The sequence below is a fragment of the Cydia strobilella genome, chromosome 7 (assembly GCF_947568885.1).
Source record: "Cydia strobilella chromosome 7, ilCydStro3.1, whole genome shotgun sequence".
NCBI lineage: Eukaryota > Metazoa > Arthropoda > Insecta > Lepidoptera > Tortricidae > Cydia > Cydia strobilella.
This window is the reverse complement of record NC_086047.1, coordinates 1,615,179-1,641,682: the sequence shown is the minus strand read 5'-3', so window position 1 is coordinate 1,641,682 and position 26,504 is coordinate 1,615,179. Positions and strand designations below refer to the sequence as shown.

The following is a 26,504-nucleotide window of genomic DNA, read 5'->3' as shown; positions in this document are numbered from 1 at the left end:
TGACACCAAATGAGATTCCACCCTGTGCTACATTTAAGGTGCTATTCCAAAGACAGGCATCATGATCTATTTGGCAGTCAAGGAATCGCACCTTAAATGCCTAAAAATTGACGTTTTTCCTGCGCCTTTTTACAGGAACTGTGGTTTCTCGCCTCTCCACCCGTTGTCCTTTAGCGAGGTCGCGCGGGCAACCTTCCCGTACTGAATGCTCGGGGCGCACGGCTTCTGGTGGTTGCTGCTGCGGAACGTGACGGTAGTGCGAGTGCGCACGCTAGACGTGTTGGACTTTTGCCTTAAGCCCTGCATCTGGAATTATATCCGTGTGATTAGAAGCTGGAGAAGCTGGATTTAGAGAGTTGCGTTGGCTTGTACATATGGAACCACCGCACAGACTATACATACACCGCATTTTGAAGTGTTTACAAATGTCAAGTATTGAAATAATCTATGCTTTAGTGTGTCATGTTTTGAAATAATCTATACGTGAGTGTGTTTGACTGCGATACAGTACTTGACTTTTATTTGAATATTTGTATTCCACACATTAAAACCAACGCAACAGAATAAAGGATTCTTCTAAAGTCAGTGTGGAGAAGACCGCCTATAGTCTAAGCTCTTTCGTCGTACACATAATCTACGTACAGAGGAGGTCGGTAGAGCAGAAGGAGTGAAGCTCTTCCTTTCTGAATGTGTCTGAGCGACGTTTTTTTTAATACTACGTCGGTGGCAAAGCATACGGCCTGCCTGATGTTAAGCAGTCTCCGTAGCTTATGTACGCCTGCAACTCCAGAGGAGTTACATGCGCGTTGCCGACCCTAACACTTTACCAACAACCTTACTCACCGGCAGGAACACAACACTGAGTAGGGTCTCGTGTTATTTGGCTGCGGTTATCTGTAAGGTGGAGGTACTTCCCCAGTCGGGCTCTGCTCTAGATCTGGAATGACATCCGCTGTGCTGTGCCCTACCACACAAAGCGAGATGACATTCACAGTGCCTATACCTCTCTTTTGGACTTAGTTTAAGGACAGTTGAGAGTTTTTGCTCTATGATGGTCTTCCTTGCAAGAAATTGTATATGCTTGTCTTCCCCACAAATCCCACAATAACCTTAAGTATAAGTGATATAAGAAGATAAGTAGATAAAACGATTAGAATGATACTACGAATATTTTGGAAAAAATTAACTATAGATTAATTTAAAACATTTAAGAGAAATAAAAATGTCCACTTCAAATATTGCATTTAAAATGTTTTATAATTGCTTTCAGATACAGTTAATTAATGAAATGGCTACCACTCAAGTAATTATGCAAAGCCCGTAATAGACGGCCCCTTCACAGGAAAGTCGCTAATAACTTGCTACTCAAAAAGAAATTAAACATATTATGTTCCTTTATTAAAGGAACAGAACTTTCTGCAAAACAGCATGTTTGTGTTGTGAACACGGAAATCAGTTCGGTATATATTGGATAAGCCCTGAAATCCCACGTAGGGTTACTTCTATTCTTCTTCTATTACTTCACGTTAATATTTTTTTAATTGGAAAGAAAGATTAAAAAAAAATCAAACAAAAGTTATTTCCAATAATCGAGAACAAAAATAAACATACCGTATTAATCATTGTTTTTGACAATTTGTTCGTAAATGTTCGGCAATGATGACATTTGTCAAGTCAGAATTATGGATGGCAGATATAGAAAGGATGCCAATCTCTTATGGCAGAATTGTTGCAAAAGTGACCGCTTTCAGCTTTAAATAATAGTTCCTAATCTCTCCAGTGGCGCTAGTTAGGCTCTGGGACATGAGTATAAGTATAACATGAACCAACAAATAACCCGACCAAATTACGTAGGTTGTTTTTGGTAGTATTTCGGTGTATGGTGGCGCCGCCTAATTACTGTTTTTGATGGACACTTTTCATACATAGAGATTTGGCTCCTTTATATAGTCTCCATGGTCAGAATCTTACTAGTGTCATAAATAAAAAAATAAAAAAGATAACCGAAAAGGTCGAAGAAGGTTTCATACTATTTATTACCTGGAGCTACTAACACATACAGGCTGCTCCAAAGTAAAAAACCGTAATTTGTTAATTTCTTCATAACCGCTACACCGGTTGTTATGATACTTTGTATACCGGTTCTAAATACCCTAATGCATATATATATATTTCGGCTTTGTCCAATGGCTACACACTGTATAGTCGATGATTGAGAGAGTTTTGTTACAATATTGAAGGTGGAGTGCCAGTTCTAAGGAACAAATAGAAATACTCGTTATTGGAAAGTAAATCATGTTTGTGTTCGCGCCATCCACAAAGATCCTCTGAGATCCGTTAAGTGTTGTTACATTTCTTTTTCTTTTTCGCCGTACAGTAATAATATAAAACGAAAGCAAAACGAGAAAGATTAGCCAGTGTGTAGATTTACGTAATCTTTGAAGATTATCTCTTAAACATATCATTTTCCCGAAACAAAAGCTTCTAAGGTTTAATATTTTCAGCCATTATAACGGAGCTGTAATCAAACTTTAACATTTGACCACGATTAAACTGACGTCATAATATTATACCAATGTATGTAAGGATAATATTAAATCAAATAAATATCAGATTTTGAAATTTTGATTGCCGCTTGTACTGCAAAAGTGAAATCTACAACACCAAATACTAATATTTCAGAAAATATTTCTTTGTCGATGTCAGTGTGACTTGAGTGTATGTCAGTGTAATATATTTTGATTTATGACTGTACATATTTTTCTGAAGACTAGGCTCTAGGGCCAGATTTTGTTCTATTTTTATAATTAGGTAATTTTGGTCACCGTAATCACCTCTGGAGAAGAGTGATTGTACACAACGTTCTTTATAATCACTTGAGAGATTTCATACGCCAAATTGGCCAAATTGGCTAGGTGAAAGATTTTCTAAAGGGGCCCACTGACTATCAGTCCGCCGGACGATATCGGCCTGTCAGTTAGAACAAAAATTTGATAGTTCCGAACAACTGACAGGCCGGCATCGTCCGGCTGACTGATAGTCAGTGGGCCCCTTTAGTTATCTCGGTGATTTTTTTGATACTTATTAATTAAAAATGTATAATTATATATTTTTTAATTACAATTAAATGTAATATAAATCAGTCTGAGTAATTCGTAATTAAAATGATTTTACCAAAAATAATAATGTACCTGATATAATTATTCCTGTGAAATGTGACTATATTTTGTGTAAGTAATGTTCCATTTATAAAATAATAATAAAAAAAGCTAAGGTGACAATCGTTTGCGCTACGATAACGAAACTCTTTGTGTCTCTCTATCACTCTTCCATATTAGTGCGACAGTGATAGTTGCGTTTCGTAGGCTACGGAGCGTAAGCGATTGGCATGTTGGCTACGCACCCAGGAGACGTGAGCAGGATCAACACTGCGCATTCAGTAAATTATAAGCATTTTGTACCAGTAATAGTGTGATTAACGTATTTTTTTTACTAGTGAACAAAATAAGTTTTAATTTATTTACTACATTTACACCATACAATTCGAAAATTTCCAATTAATACTGATAATACTAATCAGAGCTAGATTAGTTTTGAAAAATCGTGTCTCACCCAAGTGTGAGATTTTTTTCTTCATTAATCAACGTGCTGCTGTCATGTCAAAGAGATTTTATCTTTATTAATTAGATGTTATAAGGTGACCGTGATTGTAAATTGTGTAACTTGTACTTATTGAAAAAGTTAAATACAGGAAAAAGGTGTTATTGTTTTATTTTAATACGAAACTAACGATAAATTAACATTTACCAGTAGGGTTGGTCCTGCTCACGTCTCATGAATCATCCTGTATATCGATACTGTACCGACAAGTCAGGCAGGGTAAAACAAAAAAGCCGCGTTGTTAACTTACATGGAAATGAGTACTAGAGTGTATGTTACCCGGGTCGTGGCACAGCAGCTTCCGCAGCGACCGCCGGAAGTTGCGCGTCATCAGGCAGTACACTATGGGGTTGATTGCGGAGTTAGCGTGCCCTGTCGAACACCACAATTTAGAAAAGGGTATTCTACAATTTTTTAAAATAAATAAAATAAAATATAAAATGTTTTATTGCCAATACCAGAGAAAAAAATAATATGAAAAACATTGCACAAGAGACAAAACCAAAAAACAATACACTTAAATTTTACAAAAAAAAACATTATAGAAACATGCACAGAAAGAAAAAAAAAGAAAATTAAAAGAACATTGAACAGTAAACTACATTCTAGGTCTGTTTGTGGTATAATAGGCAATGGGTACCAGTCTCAACTTTTGCTAGATATTTATGTGTATATATACCCAGCGCTGATTTTCAGACGGGCCCCTTTTGGTCGGTCGTTACGTTTTTATTTATGGTATCAGTCGATCAGGTTTGTTTTAGGGATCAAATGTGTGTATGGGACCCATTGTCTTAAAGCAATACGAAAGTCACAAATGATGGTCAACAGAACAAAGTGCCGGAATTCTCCTGCATCGCATTCACGTCTATCAGGAGCTGCAGGATTTTGTAGGGTACCCAGGAGTAAACAAAATAGCCAACATAGCTACTCAATCAGCAGTAGTGTGTACGGCATAAGCAGCGCACCAGTCAACATGCACGGCGTACAAATACGTAGTGAGGGCATTCCACAAAAAGGTCTACTTTAATTTTAATAACAAAACTTCCGTGAGTGTGTTTTCGTGTTCCGTAATATGTTTAATAAGGTCTACTTTGTTGGGGAAGTGACGCGTATGGCAGCTACCTTAATAACCTACAGAAATCTGTATAAAGGCGGGATTCCACCAGTCTGCGGCACAGTGCGGCACAAGCATTTTTGTACTGAATATGCTAGTGCCGCACAGCCCCGCACACTGATGGAATCCCGCCTTTATACACCGATGAAATTAAAGCTAAGTTATCATGTCAAAAATCGGCTTCTTATCTTTAACAGAAGTGTTAAAAATTGCGTCACGTATGACACGTACTTTTCTGGAATGCTGTAGTTGCAGTGGTGAACAAAATAACCAATAGAGCTCACTCACCTAGCAGTAGAGTGTACGGCATCAACAAAGCGCCAGAGTCCACCTGCACAGCATTCACGTCGATCAGGAGTTGCAGGATGTTGTAGGGAAGCCAGCAGAGTGCGAACAGGATGGCAAGCAGCAGCAGTATCCAGGCTACGCGCTTGCGCTCGCGCACAAGTCGGAGGCGCTGGAAATTTATGAATCATTTAAACTGAAATAAATGTCATATATAGACAGATACTTTTCTAGAGCGTTCGCGCACGAGTGTGGAGCGGGCGTCGCATATCTACGAAATCGACTCCACACTCGCGTTCGCGGCTTCGCGCCGTGATTACGTAAGTTAGATACCCGAAAGTATGGGAAAGGAATTGGTAGTTTAACGAGAATCATGTTCTAAGAACACCTATTGGTGTCAATATTGATGTACATACTACATATTTCGTTTTTATTTATTTATTATGAACTATGTTGGTAAAGTATTAACATCAACATATCAACATACATTAACATTTTTTATTGTTTAACAGTACAATTTTTACATAAAAGAAATGTCCGGCGGAACCCAAACTAGGCTGAGCCTGTATCATGGGCCCCTGGAGTGCATAGCAAGATACTTACACTTAACAAAAGAGCATTAAGTATACAATTTATAAACTAATACGATAAATAAACGCGCATACAACGTGTGTGTGTGTGTGAACCTGAGGTGAACCTAAACATCAGGCGGGTTGTACGCTTGCTTGCCATTGCCGAGGTATTAAAATCTAAAAGTAGGTAATATTTATGAGTAAGTAGATACATATTCTAAATAGAACCGGCTGCGGACGCCCACGAGCAATCCTGTGGATGGATATTTAGTCTCCAAAGTGCGATTGCGGGCTTCTGTGCAGGACATCGAGCACATCATTCAGTGCTGTCCACTTAGCTAATACGACGGAAACCCTACAGACTTGTTTACCCTCGACAGGGACGTAAGTGATCCAATGGATATAGAACCTTAAAAATATCTTTTCATCACATTGCTAGGCGATTCGGTTCGTAAATCCTAAATTTCGAATGTAATTTACGTATGAAATAAGGCAAAAGTTTTACTTATTTCCCTTTTTTTTCCTCACAAAATATTGTGTTTGCCACGGGCGATAAGTACAGTTGCCATCAGATATATCGGAGCGGCCGAGGTGTTCACGATATCTGAACACGCGCTCTAACGCCCTGACAATAGAGGCGTGTTCAGATATTGTGAGCGTCTGAGCCGCTCCGATATATCTGATGGCGACTGTACAAGTATTACAAACTCGTGTTAATTATTAAATCATTTTACGGTTTAGACTCACTTGTTTTAGTCACTCGCGCGACATGTTTCGGAGAGCCTAGGTCTCCTTTCTCAAGCACTAATAGTGCGAGCAGCGTACAGTACGCAATACACGGTCGTCGTGAACGCTGCTCGCACTATTAGTGCTTGAGAAAGGAGACCTAGGCTCTCCGAAACATGTCGCGCGAGTGACTAAAACAAGTGAGTCTAAACCGTAAAATGATTTAATGTTAGTATGTCTCACAACAGTTTAAATTCGATCGTGTTAATTAATTTGTATATCTGGGGGCACGGCCGTGCCCCCGCCAAGACGAGACAAAGGGCAAAAGGCAGTGCATATCTTTTCTCGGCACGTTTCGCCGTATTTTCGAACTCTCGTAGCTTCGTCTTGGACAATGCTAGAGAGCTGTAATTTTTTGTATACCATGTACTCAGTAGACTTATCAAAAACACCAAGTTTTATTAAGCTACCTATTATACTTAAAATTTTATAGTACCTTAATTTTCACTGTCCGAAACACATGAAATTCGCGTCATAGAAAATACAGACTACTTCCTGAAGTCTTAGAAGGCTGAAATTTGGCATATAGGGATGGGTCTGTATGCAGACACATATGGTGACCAGAAATCTGTAACTTTCGCCCTGCAACCCCTTCAAATGGGGGTACCTAAAAATACCTCTAATCCTGAAAACATTGGTTCCTGAAGTCCTAGAATCGTGAAATTTTGTGTGGTAGCAGTGATCGGAATGCTAATACAAAAACAACAGTAAAAAAAACAAAAAAGTTTTCGAAGTATCGATTTGAACCATGTTCACGTAAACCAGCCAAATAGCGCCCTCTATATTGGCACTGTTTCTTGTCGTAAACTTTTCAAAACCTTACTTCAAACACAAGCACTGGTGGCCTAGCGGTAAGAGCGTGCGACTTTCAATCCGGAGGTCGCGGGTTCAAACCCCGGCCCGGCTTAATGTTAACAGAAGGCTGGTTGAAAAAAGTGATCGTATCTACATACATGTAAAAGCTTATATAGCTAAGTGCAGTGCCACACTATGACACTACGGATTGGTAATGAACTATTACATATAATGACATAGCTAAACTAAGCTCATAGAGTACTTCTGCAAGTACACTAGAGTTTCGGTAGATGTCACCTTAATTAGTTTAATTTTTATTACATAGAATTGAGAAACTTAATCTATCTAGATTAGGTAAGTATTAGGTATTTGCTTTGGTATTTGTATGGTATTTGTTAAGATAGGTTTTAACAGTAGGTTTTAACAGTCGCTTTTCCGGAAAGGAAAACATCGCGAGGAAACGGGACTAATCCTAATAATTGCAGTCGCTTTCGTAAAAAATTGTGCCTTGAGTTGATATTAGTTGCCAGCTTGCCAAGCCGACCCCAGGCTCCCATGAGCCGTGGCGTGGCTAAAAATGCCGGGATAACGCGAGGAAGATGATGAACTTTAAGCGCAAGGGAGGTTCTGTAAGCTGTACAACCTCGTGAACAAAGCCTAAATAAGTGTAGCCTATTAGAAAAAAAAAAAACAAAGCTGTATTGATACTAAAATTATTTTACCGAACTTGATTAGCAGTTAAATTGTCTGAACGCGAAGGCCGATGGCGAGCACTTCGCAAGTAGGTGTTTGTGGAAGTCGCAAGAACCATGCATGCATACAGTTGTAGGTACTACAGTTTTGTGTTTGAACACTACAGAAGCGCGCTTCTCTTGGTCACTTCTGACCTTAATATCTTCGCGGAGCTCGTCCTTCGGCCAAACCGTTCGCCATGAAGATACTTGGAGACGTTGCGGGTAGCGTGTACCTGTCATACGCTCCGGGCATTCGGCCTTCAGTAGCCAAAATGGCAAAAACGGAATCCTTACACTTAAAAACTCGCATGCATGTAGAGATCTCGAAACACCAGAGTAACGCGACCGTAAGATGTATGCATATTCGGAGAGCTCATTTATATACCGGTTTCGTTACCTCTTGACTAGCGTGTGATAAGTGAGCTATTTTAATATTTTTTAAATAAATTCTGCTCACAAAATTTTCCGAAAATAAGTTGAGTAATACGTACGACTTATACAGAAGAACAGCCGGAGACTAGAAAATATTTTTGCCCAACTGTAACGAATACCTACGCTTAGCTCGCACTTCGCACTCGCTAAATTCAAATTTTAATTTAAAAAATACATGTCTGGGGATCAAACTCGAAACGTCGCACTACAAAGCCGCGGTCTTCCAACAGCACTGCGATAGCACGTACGTACCCACACAAAATTCACTAAAATCGGTTGAGTGAGCTGAATCGGAGACCTTAACTAACGCTTAGGTCATTAAAAACAATTCCGATTATGATAATAATGCTTTAAAACTTCTAGAAACTTACAATTTATAATACATAAAATTCCTGACTTATAATTTATATAGGCTCTACATAGATGGCGCTAGCAATACGTAACTTTTATAAAATCTAATGTTAAAATATTTTTGAATTATGCCTGCTTATATATGATCCTGTATTATCGTAGATTCTATAAACGAATAAGTCATTTCTAGCTGGTATATCAACTCTTACAAAAATGAATGAAATCCCACCAAAAACATTTCATGTAAAGTGTTGCCAAGACTAGGCGCATAAAGCTTTTACACTCAAAAGCTATCAGATCCCGTAGTAGGTACCAAGACTTTTACTCTGTAAGTCCTAACTGTATTAGCTCTAACTGTATAAAGCCAACATCTTGGTCAAACGTACAGTACGGCTTGGCCGTTTCGTTGCTGTCAAATAGACAAATTGGACAATCCCTTAATGACACTCAGAATTTGAAAGACTTGTGTAACTACTTTGTACAACAAGTCCACCGAGTGAGTGTTTATGTGACTGCAACGAAACGGCCAAGCCGTACTGTACGTTTGACCAAGATGTTGGCTTTATACAGTTAGAGCTAATACAGTTAGGACTTACAGAGTAAGTCTTGGTACCTACTACGGGATCTGATAGCTTTTGAGTGTAAAAGCTTTATGCGCCTAGTCTTGGCAACACTTTACATGAAATGTTTTTGGTGGGATTCTTATTTACCGCCCTTAACACACAATGTATTATTATGATTATAATATAACTATGATAGCATACAAATAAATAAAGTAGGTAAATAGGTTACATTTAGTAACCAATTCAATTTTATTGCAATTACGTAATTAGCTCGTAAATATAGCGAAATGGGTTTAATGACGGCGTTAATGCGTAGGTTAAGTGGATTTTGGCATACCAGACATTGCGTTCACTTTTCTAATTAAAATACTTAATTAATAATTAGGGAGAGCAAAGCTCGCTCGGAAAACATATAAAAACTCGAAAATGCGTGTTTTTCAGAAATAAGACGTACGTTTCTAGATTGATTTTCGCCGCCGAAAACCCCCCATATAGCATATTTCATCGAAATCGTTAGAGCCGTTTCCGAGATCCCCGAAATATATGAATATATATTATACAAGAATTGCTCGTTTAAGGGTATAAGATTTGAGGTGAATGTGGATCGTTCAGAGGAAATAAGTATTTTCTTGCAAAGATTTTTATAAAACAGAGTAATAATTTTAAGCTTATGTATACAGGTTGGCTAAAAAATAAGTGCATTCCCGTTGCCAGGGAGGTTTTGGGATTATTATACTGAACCACTTTTACTATGGGACCAAAATGTATGAAACACCCAAATTTTTATCGCGATTTCGGGGTTGGTCTCATAGTAAAAGTTGCTCAGTATAATCCCAAAACCTCCCTGGCAACGTTAATGCATTTATTTTATAGCCACCGTGTATATAAAAAGCTTAAAATTCAAATCCGACTTCAAAGTTTCTCGTATAGACTCATTCTGAGTTTGTCACTTTCTGAGTTCGTCACATTCTGAGTACGTCACTTTCTGAGGACGTTCCTTTCTGAGTTCGTCACTTTCTGAGTACGTCAGTTTTTTAGCATAGTAAGATTTAAGCGTATACCTGCATGAACAATGGGTACCAGCAATCATATTATCTACGTCACCTTAAGACAGTTTCCCACTATGGGAATACACCAAACGTGATTCTTTTGCTGTTTTTTTTCCGTAATGGTACGGAACCCTTGGTGCGCGAGTCCGACTCGCACTTGGCCGGTTTTTTGCTCTATTTCTTTGATGCATTACAGTAAATCCTACTTACTCCTCACTACTCGTAAATCCTTATGATTGTAAAAAGTACCTAATTTTAAGGTTTGTTTTGTCAAGCGTTTGAGCTAAGTCCTTAAGTGCCTCACAAGAAAATTTAAACAACGTTCCTTCATTGTTAATTATATACTTATAATTATACTTATACTTATAAATATGTAGGCTTCAACCTCAAATGTCAGACAGAAAAATTTCACAAGTGACATTTTAAGTCAGGCTGACATATTGGTTATAAGAACCATGGAGACTGTATAAATTAGCCAAATCTCTATGTATGAAAAGCGTCCATCAAAAAACCGTAATTAGGCGGCGCCACCATACACCGAAATACTACCAAACACAACCTACGTAATTTGGTCGGGTTATTTGTTGCCTTATATGGTTCATGTTATACTCATGTCCCAGAGCCTAACTAGCGCCACCGGAGAGATTAGGAACTATTATTTAAAGCTTAACGCGGTCACTTTTACAACAATTCTGCCATAAGAGATTGCGATCCTTTCTATACCATCCATAATAAGAACGTATATTTTGTGAAATTAAAACTGAATACCTACCTACTATCTCTTTACTTCATTCTTCGTTCAAAGAAAATGTCGTTTGTTTGTAGTTTTCTATTCTTGAGAATTTCAGATTGAAAATTAACACAAAAATGTTTAATGCCACTTTGTGAAATTAGTGACCTCTATAATAATTAATACCACTGTTCACATAGGGTTAATAAAAAAAAACGAATTTTACCATTTCATTAAACATATTATAAAAGCAAATGTTTAGTTTGATGTCCAAATTTCATGAAAGATGGCGCTGTTACAAACGCAAACTAGGTAACGCTAGTTCATCCTAGAATATTTATATAAAACTGTCAAATCTGTTCAAATCTGTAAATATAGAGAGTTGTATAAGGGTTTTTTACTTCTCTTTTAATGTATATACAAATAATTAGGATTAATCTGTAAATTTAGTTTAATATTAGTATTAGGGAAGCTAATCATAACAATTACTATTTAGGGTAAAGAGAAATAGGGCCGGGAAATTGTCCGGCCGACTCTAATTCCTATGTTAAAAAAAGAAAAGAGAATAAATGATTGGTAACGTAGCAACTTGTATCTTTGTAAACAGCAAATAATTAAAATGTTAATTGGAAAAGAAACCATTCCTAATATAATTGAAAGCGATATTCTAAGGAATTTTAAACACAGCGGGGTGCAAAACAAAGGAGTATGCCTGAGCGTTTCGTCAAAGGGCTGACTTGTATATCGCGGACTAATTTTACGAATCAAAGGTATCTAAAATTGTAATGGAAAGTAGAACGCACAGTTTTGAAAAAACATCGTTTTATTCCTAATTAATTGTACTTCTTTTTTATATGTGTGAATTTTCGACCAAAAAAAATGCTGTATATGCATTTATCCTATCTATAGTGTTATGCCCTACGTATGTTTATTTATAGCACGATAACCGCGGCCCTAATAGGTCCGCTAAAACTCATTTGGCGTTATTATTTTGTCCAGAAAACTAGTTGTCTCCCAGGAGACATGAAAACCGCGTCGAGATGTTATTTATCTTAGCTCTAACTAGTTGTTACGAATTACGATGCACACGGGGATAACGAGGCAATTCAGATAGACAGGATAAATGATTTTCTGTATAGCTAACTAGTCTGAGATTACCACGCGATGCCTCCGTATAACTCGATACCCGCCGGCTTGCCAATTTGAGGAACTGAATAACTTTATCCTACAGGTACAGTCATGCCCCGTGATTGTTGAGCATTTAGGGTTCTAGCTTTTGGACTTTCCATAGCGTAAGTATTGAACAACCATTTTAGCTAGGACCCTAAATGGTGATGATACCTATTGAAGAAAAACCGGACAAGTGCGAGTCGAACTCGCTAACCGAGGGTTCCGTACTTTTTAGTATTCGTTGTTGTAGCGGCAACAGAAATACATCATCTGTGAAATTTCAACTGTCTAGCTATCACGGTTCAAGAGATACAGCCTGGTGACAGACAGACAGTATATTATGTAACTTTGTACCACCAATGTACACAAGATTTGCGACTTCACTCGTGATTCTAAGTTAGAATCTTGAGCGTAGCGAGGGACTCAAATACACGAGATGTAAAATAACTTTGCTCTCGTGCTGCACACATAATTTTTTACCTCTGTAGTGAGAACATATTAAAGGTTAAAATGTGTTTCGAATTACACAGAATAATACAGAGAAACAAAAAAAATGTAATAAAAGTATGAAGTGGCAGTTCATGGCCTTCACTAAATTAAAAGTCGCACTTTCCTCACTCCAGGGAGTGACGAAAGTAGGCTTGTTCGAGCTGCTGAGGTGAAAAGTAGTTTTTTGCCATTTTTACTAGAGTTTGGCGTGACTTGAATATTTAAACAAATAAATAATTAAAACACAGGGATAATTGTAAAATAAAGAAGCGCTGTATATTTCTTTGGGATACCACGATCGTTTTAAATTTGAAAAATCATACAAATACCATGCACATTTACCTGTATTTAAATGGCAGTATGCAAGTCTCTAAATACAGTGTTATTGTTATGTATATTAAAAATCAACAAAGGGGAATAGCTATGGTAGATATTCATCAAATTATGTAAAAACTAGCTTTTGCCCGCGACTTCGTCTGCGTGGACTTAGTAACATCAGCTAAATTAAGTATAGCGCCTGGAAACTATTCTCATAGCAATCATTCAATTTGAGCATACTATGCACACAAATTAGCAGGCACTTCGTTAATTATCTCAATTCCACCCCGCTTTTTACTTTCTTAAGGGATGATTTTCGGGATAAAAACTATCCTATGTCCTTCTCAGGGACTCAACCTATCTCTATGCCAAATTTCATCTAAATCGATTCAGCGGTTTAAGCGTGAAGAGGGAACACACAGACAGAAAGACAGACAGACAGACAGACAGGCTTTCGCATTTATAATATTAGTATGGATATTTTCCATAATGTAAATATCCAGAGAGAAAAATGGGGACTACGTTTGTGTGGTCGTCTCCTTTCCTCTTAACAAAGTATGGTTTCTTCCTATTCTTGACGAACTTGCAGGTGAATACATATACAGGGTGGAAAAAATTAATGGGCCCTGGAGGGAAAGTGCCACATTCTTTTATTTAAAAAAAGAAACAAAACTGCATTCAAAGATATTTTCTTTTTTTCTGGCCCGGCGGGTTGGTCAACGACACCTTCCATGTTTTATTTTCAGACTTTTTTTTTCTCGATTTTGGCCACCGTAGCCTATGGAGGCTAACAGGCAACGCTAAACGGTTTAGTAGTCTATGGATGTAGCTATATTAAGGGTGAACATGCGCGTTTCTGACTTATGAAGCAATTTTTTTCTACTAATATACAACCTAAAATAACTAAATAATTTGAGCTATCGTTTTGTTTCGTCCTCTTGACCGCGGCGAGCTCTGGTCAATTTCATTATAGTTGACTAAACCGTTTCGAAAATTATTATTAAGGTCGTATCAAAATGAGATAAAAACCATATCAATTTGTTTTGTTATATCAGAGCCTGCAGTTTTGCGTTTATTATACGGTTATCCAAGGTGTTTGTTATACCTACCTAATCGACCCCTACTCAACCCTAGTCAGCCTTCAGTATTGACCCAATAAATCATTGATCCGCGGAGCCTATTACAATACCTATTCCACGTTAAACGAAAAATTTATTAATGCGAATTGAACATAATTGCTTTTTTGTATTCGAATCATTCATTCATTCACTTCATCATTCATTCATTGTCTTCAACTAGAAGTGATTAATTCAATCCAGATTAAATTTTCTAAGAATCTACGTTTGCATATTTTTATTAAATACAAATAATTATTCATTTTAATATTTTAAGGTGCGATGAATCGACATTATTTTAATGTTAGGTAGGCATGCGAAATAAAAATAATTAATTTATATATTTTACTATAACATCATCATCTTCCTGGCGTTGTCCCGGCTTATTACCACGGCTAATGGGAGTTCTAAGGAGCTCTTGTCAACTAATTCCAAGAGTTGGCGTAGGCACTAATTTTTACGAAAGTGATTGCCATCTGAGCAATCTATCTGCCTATTAAATATTTACTGGAATTAACCCGGTTTCCTCACGATGTTCTACACCGAAAAGTACTTGGTAAACATTAAATAATATATCTTAAAAAAAGTGTGTGCGTGTAATCTTTACGCGCGATTGAAGTAAAACTTTATCGCCATGTTGGCACTTAGTCGTCTTATTGTGCGCGTGTCACTACTGAGCGTTAGGGCATAGAGTTACTGATACTAGAGCGTTACTGTCATAGTAAATTTTGTAACCCCAGTAAATTCACTGCCATCTGTCGACACACTTTAAAACTAAAAATGAAGATTTATAAAAATACGATAGAATGTATTTAAATATAGATAAATGATTTTTTTTATTTGCATTAATTATTTTTATGATTTTGACCCATGTTCTTTCACTGATATGCGTTAAAATTGTTAAATAACAAACGAAACCGTCAACGCCATCTATACGACTGTAGGCCAAAACTAGTAGCGCCCTCTGAACGAGAATCAAATTTTCTTGATTTTCGAGGCACGTTTTTTCCTTAGACTGTATCCATCTATTACGGAGTTATATCTATCTTTGGTTAGGGTAAACTCGCATTATTTGGTGACACGCCTAATTCGGTGTTACAAGTTTTGAAGCATGACACCGAGGAAAGCTAGTGAATAAGGGCCTTTTAAATGGACTTCACGGCAAAGCCGCCGAAACCGTGAAGCCTCGAGGTCCCATTTAAAAGGCCCTAATTCACTAGTTTTCCTGGGTGTCATGCTTCAAAACTTGTAACACCGAATAAGGCGTGTCACCAAATAATGCAAGTTTACCCTACTTCCGTCAGAAAAAAATCTTGTGTTCCAATGCTTACGTTTTTGCTTACGAAGCAGATGTCCCGGGTTCGAATCCTAGTAAGGGTATTTATTTGTGTTTATCACAAATATTCGTTCCCGAGCGAGTTACCCTCTGGTCGCACCTAAAGAAGTTTTACTTTAATAATATATCTAAGTTCAGAAAACTCATTGGTACAGTCGCCAACAGCTCAAAAATATCTGTTTATTCAGGTATGTGAACACCTTGGCCACTCCGATATCTTAGGGCGACTGTACAAGCCAGGGTGAAAGTCGCACGCCCTTACCGAGGCTACCAAAGCTTAGAATATAATTATATTTATGTATTCCATACAAATAAATTTGTACTATTTAGGTACTCTTCTTTATAATACATGGAAATTGTAACAAGATACTTTCTGACAATAATATTTTAAACCAACCCTTAGGTTAAAATAAGACTCTTTCGGACTGACAAAGCATTTTTGTCGAGCATCAAAATGTTAGCTTTGACTTTCGTACTTGGCTGACAGCTTAGCTTAGTAGACAACTGATTATAATAAATTTAAATTAACAAACTTTATTTTTAATGTAACAAGCGTCAGGGAAAGAGCGGTGTTAATCCTAACCTAGCAACAAAAAGGATGTTACTCAAAACAGTGTTACTAGTAAAACCAACCCTAACCCGTTTAAAACAAGATTCAAATTGTTTCCAGTCAACAATCTTAGAAACATTTTGTTAGCACATGGTGAAATGGCAAAGTGTAGTAAGAGCACTCATAGGCGAGGTGAATGAGTCTCAGCGGGCGGTCTTAAACCGCAAAAAGCTGCGTAGTTGAGATAGGAGAGTATGTCGCGCGTCGCACTGTATTTACGTGACATTAGTGGGGGTTTTCAGAAAAAATGGTACCATTTGCTTTTTTTCGAAAAACCATCAACTTTTAGGTTAATTTAGACTCAGAATCACGAGTACTATTTAATGAGACAAAGAAAGAGTGTCCCCAGTTTTTCATACAAATTTTGGGTGGCATGTAGTTTTGTAACGGTCCATACAAAATGTATGTGAAAATGCGTTACAAAACTGACATGTTTTTGGGGACAAATTTTTTTCTGTTTAAATCAATAGTCCTCGTTATTCTGAGTAGAAATAACCCAAAATATGATGGATTTTCGAAAAAAAGTAAATGGTACACTTTTAAGTGAAAATGCCCTAGTATATTACTACTTACCTAGCCTAGGGCAGTACCTAAAGTAAGAAATGTTTGACCTCGGCCGACAATTCCATGGCATCTCTGAGAGTTTCTTATTTACTGCCCGAGGAGTGTATACATACTATTTTTAATACAGTTGCTCAAAAAGTGCTACTTTACGTAGCTGTTTAGCGTGCGGAAAGTTGGTTTTCGCGAACTAGTGCTTTTTACTTTTCCAATTTTTTTTAATTTATTCTTGGTCCAATTCATGACTACTCGATGAGTGTTAATATTAGTTTCCTTTAAACGTCGTAATCAACATAAAAAAACCTACTGTTAATGTAAGAATACAAAAAATATACATATTTCATATTTTATTACTTACCTCTTCATCATTATAACACGTCAATTTTTTTTAATATTCAATATTGAAAAACCGGTCTTATTAAGTTGTCTGAATGGAACGGAACGCCTGTCAAAGAAGAGGCGTATTTTCTTTTTGCTTTAAGTTTCCAAAGGCAACATTCGATATTGTTTTTATAAATATACGATACACAAATAATCGTAATTAACGATATTTGGGTAATAGTACAATGTTTTATATTTACAATTGTTTCTGTCTTATAGAACATGCATTTAAAAAAAAAACTTTCATTGAAGTGGGTTCAATAATAATAACACCCAGCTAAAAAAACACCTCTTCATAATGTCAATGTCAATGATGTCACAGAATAAAATTAATAATATAAAAGTTTCGAATTCTTTACTTGTTGTTTTTTTTATTTTTTGCAACTGTATTAAAAAACGTAGTTCGATACACGTGCGGAAATGTCATTCTTCACTCGTCCCGAGTCTTAAGATATCTCGGGACTCGTGGAGTAATGACATACTTTCCGCACTAGCATCGAAATGTACTATTTTCTGTTCGACAGATAAGAGCCGGAAAGCGGATACTTGCAGAAAGTTGACGGAGAACAAAATACATCACAGCGAAATTTAGGATTTAAGGGGCCCACTGATTACCAGTCCGCCGGACGATATCGGCCTGTCAGTTGTTTGGAACTGTCAAATTTTTGTTCTAACTGACAGGCTAATATCGTCCGGCGGACTGATAATCAGTGGGCCCCTTTACGAACCACATCGCCGACGTGTAATTACCCTTTATTAGCAAATGCGATGAAAAGTATTGTTATTATTATTACCTACCTTCCCTACCTACATGTAAAAGTGTATGAATTTTTATTCATACAGTTTTTTAAATCCGGACATGCGAAAAAAAAACATATTTTATTATAAGTACGAAAATTTTACTTTTCTCCATTTAGTGCGCTAACGGTTCTTTACACCCGTTTCACACAAGTGATGTAGGTACGATTATATTAATGTTTTGCACTTAATTAAGGAGGGCTTTAGTGCTAAGTTTGGTTCACAGTTTTAATTACATCACCCGCTTGTAATATATCCAAAAGATCGTTAAAATGTAATTATTTTGTAGGTGAATTCTAATTAATTATCTACGGTATGCTTAATTGAAGACTGATGTATGCAGTTATGTGTATGTTTCTTTTTAAAAATAAAAGAATATGTCCTTTAAGTAACATGAGCTAACTTAAGGTTTTAAGGCACTTTCCCTCCAGGGCTCATAAATTTTTTCCACACTAGTTATGGAGGTTTTCGGCTTTTAAGGGATGGGAAAATCATTGTATTTCTTGTTAACGAGGATTTCGTCTTATCGGGGTTCGAGTTATCGAGGTTCCACTGTATTATGCATTTGATTGATTGGATCGTCTAAAATCATTTGAATGTAATGTGTAATGTGGTTTGCTACTTGTATATGTGTCATTCTCAATCAAAAGGGTACTTATTGTCGGTTGTCAATAAGGCGCTATTTCCCTATAGTTATAATTGGAAATCAACCTTATCGACAAGCGACAATGTGGTACCTTTTGGTTGAAAACGTCACATATGTATACAGGTTAGATTTACACAGGAAATGATCCCCCAATAAAATGAAAAAGGGGAGAAAAGGTGATGACATCGGATTTCCATTATGGAGTTTCACGCTCACGCGAACAAATGGCGCGAGCAGTTATTCGTGTGATAAATGGCGTTATCCAAGTGATAAAATGACTGATAAATGTATCCAAGTGATAAAATAAGTCCGTAGAACAGTATAACCGCTTTATTCATAAAACTTCGCAACCTCTTAGAGTCCACCTAAGCTAACTTTGCACCGTCTTCAAAAGTATACATTATAAACGTGATATTGTCATAGAAAGTTGACATTAATGATAACGACTACCGTAGGGTTAAAAGGGCGTAAGGGACAAAATGGCGAAAATGAGTTATGAATGCAGTTATACTCAGATTTTTTTCTCTATCGAATGGTATATTTAACGTCTCGATAACTTGAAAAAAATGTCCGTTACGCCCCACGAAAAAATGGTGGTTGAACTCAATTTTCCAACGCATATTGCAGTATCCACCACTTTAAAAAATTGTCCTAAGACATTTGAGCGTAACTCCCAACTTCGTGTACGATACGCCTTTTTGCATCGGAACTTATATTTATTTATTTATTTATTTAATCTTTATAGCACAAAAGAAAAACCTTACAGTACAAAAGGCGGACTTAATGCCATAAGACATTCTCTACCAGTCAACCTTAAGTCAATATTCAATGTGTGCTATTTTTTTGTACGTTACGCCCATTTGCAATAGATTTTTGAGTGCTCATTGTACGTTACGACCAGAGCTAGTTGTTATTTATACGACTGTTAGAGAAATAAATCGACTACCGTAGGCTCAATGGGCGTAACGGACAAAATGCGATTTTTCAGGAGAGCCAAAAAACTGTTTTGTTTTGAGAAAAAAAATCAATACTTTTGTATTTCATTGAATAAACTGATGCCTGTGTGTGGCTTACGACTGTGGATACGTCAAAGTACGTACAATTTCAAATTTTAAAATAATAATAAGTACTTGCATTCGTTGCTTATTAGTTATTTACTTATAGGGTTACTATGTGAATATTGATTGAACGAATGGGGACCTAGTTTATCAATTTTATAAAATAACAAAACGCCACATTAGTTCGATAACAGATAAAACACTAAAATAAAACACGCGGTTTATAACAAACGTGGAGTTAGTTTGGGGTAGCTTCTATAAAGAATCATAATTAATTATAATTAAATGAGGCGGTTAAGGTGACAAATAATTAATGTAATTGATAACATCTAGTCTTATTAATAATTAGGTCATTTGCAATCTGAAAGCCATTGCCTATTATATTTTAAATAAAAGTAAAAGGGCCTGACCATATGGCTGTTTTACTAATCTGTTATGTCATGAATAATCAAATATTCGTTAATTTTTACAGTAATATAAATAGACGTACGAAATTTCAAAACTACTATTATTTATAATAATATACTATCATATGAAGAAAAAAATAAACAGAAATAACGCTTAAATGTTTATGTTATAATAAAAGCAATTGTTTTTCCATCAATCGATTTCTTCTTATTGATTAAGTTGCCAATATTTTGAAAAATTTTAGTATTATAAACTACTATTTATTTGATATCTAATAAAAAAATATATAGGTGGTAGGGCAACAGTATTTTTTTGAAAGCGATATTAAAAAAATTAAAAAATATGCATGATTACTAATCATTATAATAAATAGTAATTGATTTTGTGGCAAAAAATTCCTCGTCTGAATATCCAAAATAACAAGATTAGGAAAAATAACTAAAAAATTAATAAATACTCTATAAGTTTTTGAAAAAAAAAAGTTTGTACACTTTGTATATATAGTACCCAGAAAAGTGTATCTTGAATGGGACTATCAATATTGTAAGGAAACGGTTGGACTTACGCCAAATGGTACAAAAAAGGTATTATTTTTTGTACATTACGCCCTTAACGCCCTTTTGCTAATAAGGTTAACATTGTAAGAGGGGCGCAAGGGACGCCTTTCTTAAAAAACACTCGTGTTTTTTGGCGTAACGGACATGCTATTTTCGTAAATAAGCATTGTATCGTAAGTTCAACAAAACAGTTTAAAAGAGCTCAGAAAGCTAAGAATAAGCCACAAACAGGCATCAGTTTATTCAAAGAAATACAAAAGTATTGATTTTTTTTCTCAAAATAAAACAGTTTTTTGGCTCTCCTGAAAAATCGCATTTTGTCCGTTACGCCCATTGAGCTTACGGTAGTCGATAACATTGCCACTTTTTACCATTGTTAATGCCATGCATAGTTAGCTAGCATACATAAATGTCAAAATGACAGATAGGGACAAACGATTATCAACGGTGCGTAAAGGGGCCTACTGATTATCAGTCCGCCGGACGATATCAGCCTGTCAGTTAGAACAAACAGTTGACAGTACCGAACAACTGACAGGCGATATCGTCCGCCGGACTGATGATCAGGGGGCCCCTTTAGATTTGTCAGACGTTTATGAATACCGCTATAAGGTTATAAATTAAATTAAATAATCATTTATTTTCAGGCATGGCCCATAGAAGTAATATAATTAGTATATAATTAATTCAAAGATGAGAAATCTTTATAATATTGTCTTTTAGGCCCCATATTTTTTTTGGGTATTATAGGTATTTTAACACTTTACCAGGCTAAGGGATATAAATTTCCCACAAACGGCACTTCAAACATGTGTTCTATTTTCGATGAGTAAGACTGACATTCGATTGACATTTTTTAACTGTCAGCCTGTTCATATCAAGTGCCATTGCCATTTCGTCGTTAATACAGCATCACTACAAGTTCAATTACAAGAAGCCAAAACAAAAACACGTAAATTATACCTCGCACCAAGAATTACATATTGTGTTGTTGATTGCTCCCTACTCTCCCTAAGCGTGGCCGAAAGGAATAAATGATATTGTAGAAGTTTACTTTTCTAACTTTTACGGAAACATCGTTATAACATCAAAGTTGTTTGAATTATGCTGAGAGTTTTTTTGTGAACAGTCTTGAGGGCATTTCAATTGATGACAATTGGACTAAGACGAAAAATAAATAAAATATTGGGATGACTGATGATCAAAAAAAGATTTGGGTTTCTATTTTCGTTTTCTATCAACGATTTTTATCTTGGCTAGGGACCCAAGCATTACATTGTTATATGCATTTGTCATTTTGATAAAAAAATCCAGGAAACGTGACAGTGGCAGTGGCGACTAACTTTACCAGACTCAGAGATAGATATAACTCCATAATAGATGGATACAGTCTAAGGAAAAAACGTGCCTCGAAAATCAAGAAAATTTGATTCTCGATCAGAGGGCGCTACTAGCTTTGGCCTACTGTCGTATAGATGGCGTTGACGGTTTCGTTTGTTATTTAACGCATTTTAACGCATATCAGTGAAAGAACATGGGTCTAAATCATAAAAATAATCAATGCAAATAAAAAAACTCATTTATCCATATTTAAATACATTTTATCGTATTTTTATAAATCTTCATTTTTAGTTTTAAAGTGTGTTGATAGATGGCAGTGAATTTACTGTGGTTACAAAATTTACTATGACAGTACCGCTCTAGTATACGTTACTCTATGCCAGACTACGACAAACTCAAACAAGAGTTATGATTATTAGTTAAGTTTGTATAGTATGTTGCATCTAGTGTTAAAACTAGTCCGATATAGTGAGTTAGGGTGATTCAAACTAGTACTGAAAAAAAATAATTTTACTTTCACCCTCTATAAATGATCATTAGAAAATACTAGATTTTTTTTATTAATTTTTAAATTAATCTAATTCAGCAAAAGTCTTAAATAAAACTCCTCCCCGTTAGGATATACAGAGTGAAATTAAGCAAAACCGAAACAAGTATAACATGCCCGACGAAATCGCGGCCAAAATTGATAAACAGAAACTTAACTTTGTTTGCTTATGGTGAAATGTTTATACAACTCATGCAGACTGCAAACACATACCATTTACTTTTCTCGTATTTCCCCGCGGAACAAGATAACATACTCAAACTCGTGATCCTTCTGACGTATATATTTTGTTTGAAATCCTGAGTGTTTCTCTTGCTCAGCAAGAAAGAAAAAGTGTTGCTTGTTGTTATATCTCTAATTAACTTGGTGCAATTAATTAATACGACCAGATAATATTTCCCTCCATATTGGCGGGAGACTACTTAAGTTGCCAGCTCGTATTATTAATATATAGATACAACACTTGATACTTGTGTTTTGTTTACTTGCTCTTGTTCAAGTAACAAGTAACAAATTTAACAGAAAATAATTATTGATGTGAACATTGATAAACTCAGAAAATGAGCACGATTCTTGTTATGGTTTAGATTTTGTTTTGATACGACCTTGAAAATTGCTCACACTTATTGGCGCATGCGAAATAAAGTGAAAGTTTTGCGTGAGATGCACGCCAATCATCGTCGTGTCAAAACCAGTTCAAATCCGTAACAAACTGAATCGGGCTCCGAAATTGTGAAAATAAATCCTGCAGTGAAGCAATTTCAATTTTAGTTTGATAAGTATTGTAAATGTGTAATTACTAACAATCTTATGGATATTAAAGATGTCTAAATTAAATTAAATTGATTGATTGATTAAATTTTGTAGCTCAGCCAGAAAGGTGTTAATTTTTTCCGCTTGATAATTGTTTCAAGCATACCCGACCTAGAGATGCAACCTTTTGAAAGTAAAATGTACGTTTCATTTTCTTGATAGAACTTACCATTACGGTTTCTTTTAATTAATATTTTATTGCAAAATACCAATTAATTTCGAGCTAAACGAGATGAGGGACTTGCGAAATGAGGATTATCCCTTGTTAATGATTTTTTCACTGAAAATCCTAACAGTTTGCAATTCTAAACATCTTCCAAATATCTTCTAATTGAATTGAATAGGCTTGTAATTGAATAGAAATTGTATCGCCTATCATGCCATACGTCACTTTCGCATTAATAAAAGTGTTAGAAAGTATAGCCACGAAACCACGATGGGTCTTGGATCTTTAAAAGTTTCAAGAAATAAATTATGAAATAAAGTCTATCTATTGGCAGTTGGTTGGTTGGTTGGTCTTCATTTACGCAGCGTACTACGTAGGCGAACAACACGCGAACGCGAAGCGAAGCGATGCGGCTCGGGGTGAACCAATCCTTTGATACCTAAAGATAATATATAGAAATGTCCTACGTGGGCGATGATCTCGATGCGAACGGCGCCTCTTCGTTTCGCGTTCGCGAGTTATTCGTTTACGTAAGACGCCGCGTTACTATCCCTACCAACATCATATCGACATATCTCTTTAAAGGTTTACAAAGAAAGGACGCTTACCACGAGGAATTTCGTACACTGACCCGCCTGGTCATATTTCTATTGCATGTGCATGATTATATAAATTAACGTCCCGGTAGCACAGTGTATTTGACCGCTGGCATCATGGTGATCATGGGCGTGACAGCAATATAAATACGCTCGTTCGTTACCAATCGTCTGAGAAAAGTAGTAGGACATAACGTCTAATCCCTTTATAGTCCTAGACAAGGGAACACACGAATCCCCAGCAAGCTCGGCCGAATTTCACCTTCCCATACAAACGGAGTTTCGTTCTCATTTTAAAACTACATGTTGGATTGTAAGGAAACTTTGCATATACAATAACATGAGGTATATCTAGATCAGTAGGCCTTGCACATGTATGGTGCGACAGTATCTTGCGTCGAGATAGACTACCCGTCTTTTTCTAACTATATTAATTAAATAGGGACGGGCAGTCTATCTCGCCGCGAGATACTGTCGCGCCAATCATGTGCTAGCTCGGCTTAAATTAGTTTATATAGCTCCAGTTTATAAAACAAACGAAATAGAGCAAAAACAAGTTTTGTATGAAAAACTTTAATTCGCTGTATTTTGTTTACTATGGTATCTGAAGCTACATAAACTAATCACAGACCTAGATATATCTTATCTTATTGTAAGTAAAAAGTTTCAGAGCAATCTAGCGAGTCGTTTTAAAATGAGAGCGTAACTACGTTTGTATGGAGAACCGAGCTGGCCGGGGCGGGGACTCTTAAATCAATGTCCTCAGATCAAAGCACTTTTTAACTAAGTATGTAAAGTAAAAGTGATGGGCTACGGGGTACAATATATATAATGGCTTCTTTAAGCGTCGTAAACCGTAATGGACCATTCGGTTTACGAGAGGAACATGCACTTAATAGGAGAGACAAATAAATAATAGACTATCTCCATAAAATGTTATCATCATCTTCTTAGGCTGCTTTTCCACTTAAGCGGAGATGAGAGGACACGTGCGATGTCTAGAATTTATCACAGGCGATTGGCGAAGGCGTTTTTACGAAAACAACTGCCATCAAACATTCCAACCAAACGAAAGAAGGCCTAATAAAACATTCGATTATTATAACAGTGAGGTAGGAAAAATAAATTCCATACACTCCTTAAAGCTCCTTATAAAAATTAAAAAATCTATAAAATCAAACGAAGAGCATACCTAGATGTGATTAATGTGCATGAAATTGCGCAAAATTATTTTGTAGTATGTTAATATCCAGAGGAAAATGAGGACTACTTTTGTATGGAGTCTTCTGCGGTCACGTGACTGTTCCCCCTTTCCTCTGTGTTATAAACGCGAAAGTTTTAAATGTTTTACTAACCTGTTGGCTGTTAGCGCTGCCCTCCGTCTGGTCGAAGGGCGGCATGACGGAGCACAGGCGGCGGCCCATCAGCGCGTACGACACCACCACGATACAGCCTGTGACAAATAACAGACACGATTAACTCGTACAGATGTAGTGCATAATTATTTTCCATCGTATTTTCACTAATAGATGGATGGAGGATGCAGGATGGAATAGATAACTCCGTAATAGATGGATAGTCTAAGGAAAAAACGTGCCTCAAAAATCACGAAAATTTGATTCTCGATCAGATGGCGCCACTACCTTTGGCCTACTCTCGTATAGAGGGCGTTGACGGTATCGTTTGTTATTTAACAATTTTAACGCATATCAGTGAAAGAACATGGGTCAAAATCATAAAAATAATTAATGCAAAAATCATTTATCCATATTTAAATACATTTTATCGTATTTTTATAAATCTTCATTTTTAGTTTTAAAGTGTCTCGATAGATGGCAGTGAATTTAATGTGGTTACAAAATTTACTATGACAGTACCGCTCTATCCTATTATATCCTCTTTGACGGAAACGTATGAACGTGTATGCTATTTCAGTCAATCTCGATACAAAAAGTACTGAGGTAGACTGAAGTAGCATTACAAATACGAACAGTTCCGAGAAAATACGATGGAAAACAATTATGCACTACATCTCTGTAAGCGCCATGAATTTTAAGGTGCTTAAGACGTTTTGATCGCGTGGTTTGACCACGATCCCACCTGATGGTAAGTGGTGATGCGGTCTACGGTGGATCACGCTTACCTATGAGATACCTATTAACTCTTGCCTTGAAGAGCCCCAGATTGTACTCATGCGGAAACACGAAATTGCGACAATTTCATTGTTTGTCATGGCTTCTCTATAGTAAAATAACCCAATGATATTTACCCGGCACGGCGTACACGAGTATAAAGCTGAAGGCGCCATAAAGCTCTTTTCGTATGGAGTCTGGCCATTTCTCCGTGCAGAATTCGATGCTCCGCTCCATTAGTACCTGTAAATTATTCCATTAAGATGTTTTCAACTACAGGGACATTTACCTAAAACTATACGGTACACATCATGGCAGTCAATTTAAAATTATGGCGTCACCATTCGGGGCGCCTGGCCACTTTGTGTGGCTATTATATACTTATTTTACA

General features: G+C 36.5%; 1 protein-coding gene across 1 annotated transcript; it reads right to left on the bottom strand.

The window, feature by feature from the left end:
- Positions 1-26,361, bottom strand: LOC134742914 (neuropeptide FF receptor 1-like). Its single transcript, XM_063676123.1, has 5 exons — positions 26,251-26,361; positions 25,337-25,434; positions 5,063-5,231; positions 3,911-4,032; positions 1-306 (listed from the first exon to the last, which is right to left on the bottom strand). Exons 1-5 carry the CDS (start codon positions 26,348-26,350, stop codon positions 130-132), a joined length of 666 nt encoding a protein of 221 aa, XP_063532193.1. The 5' UTR covers positions 26,351-26,361; the 3' UTR covers positions 1-129.
- Positions 26,362-26,504: the final 143 nt, after the last annotated feature.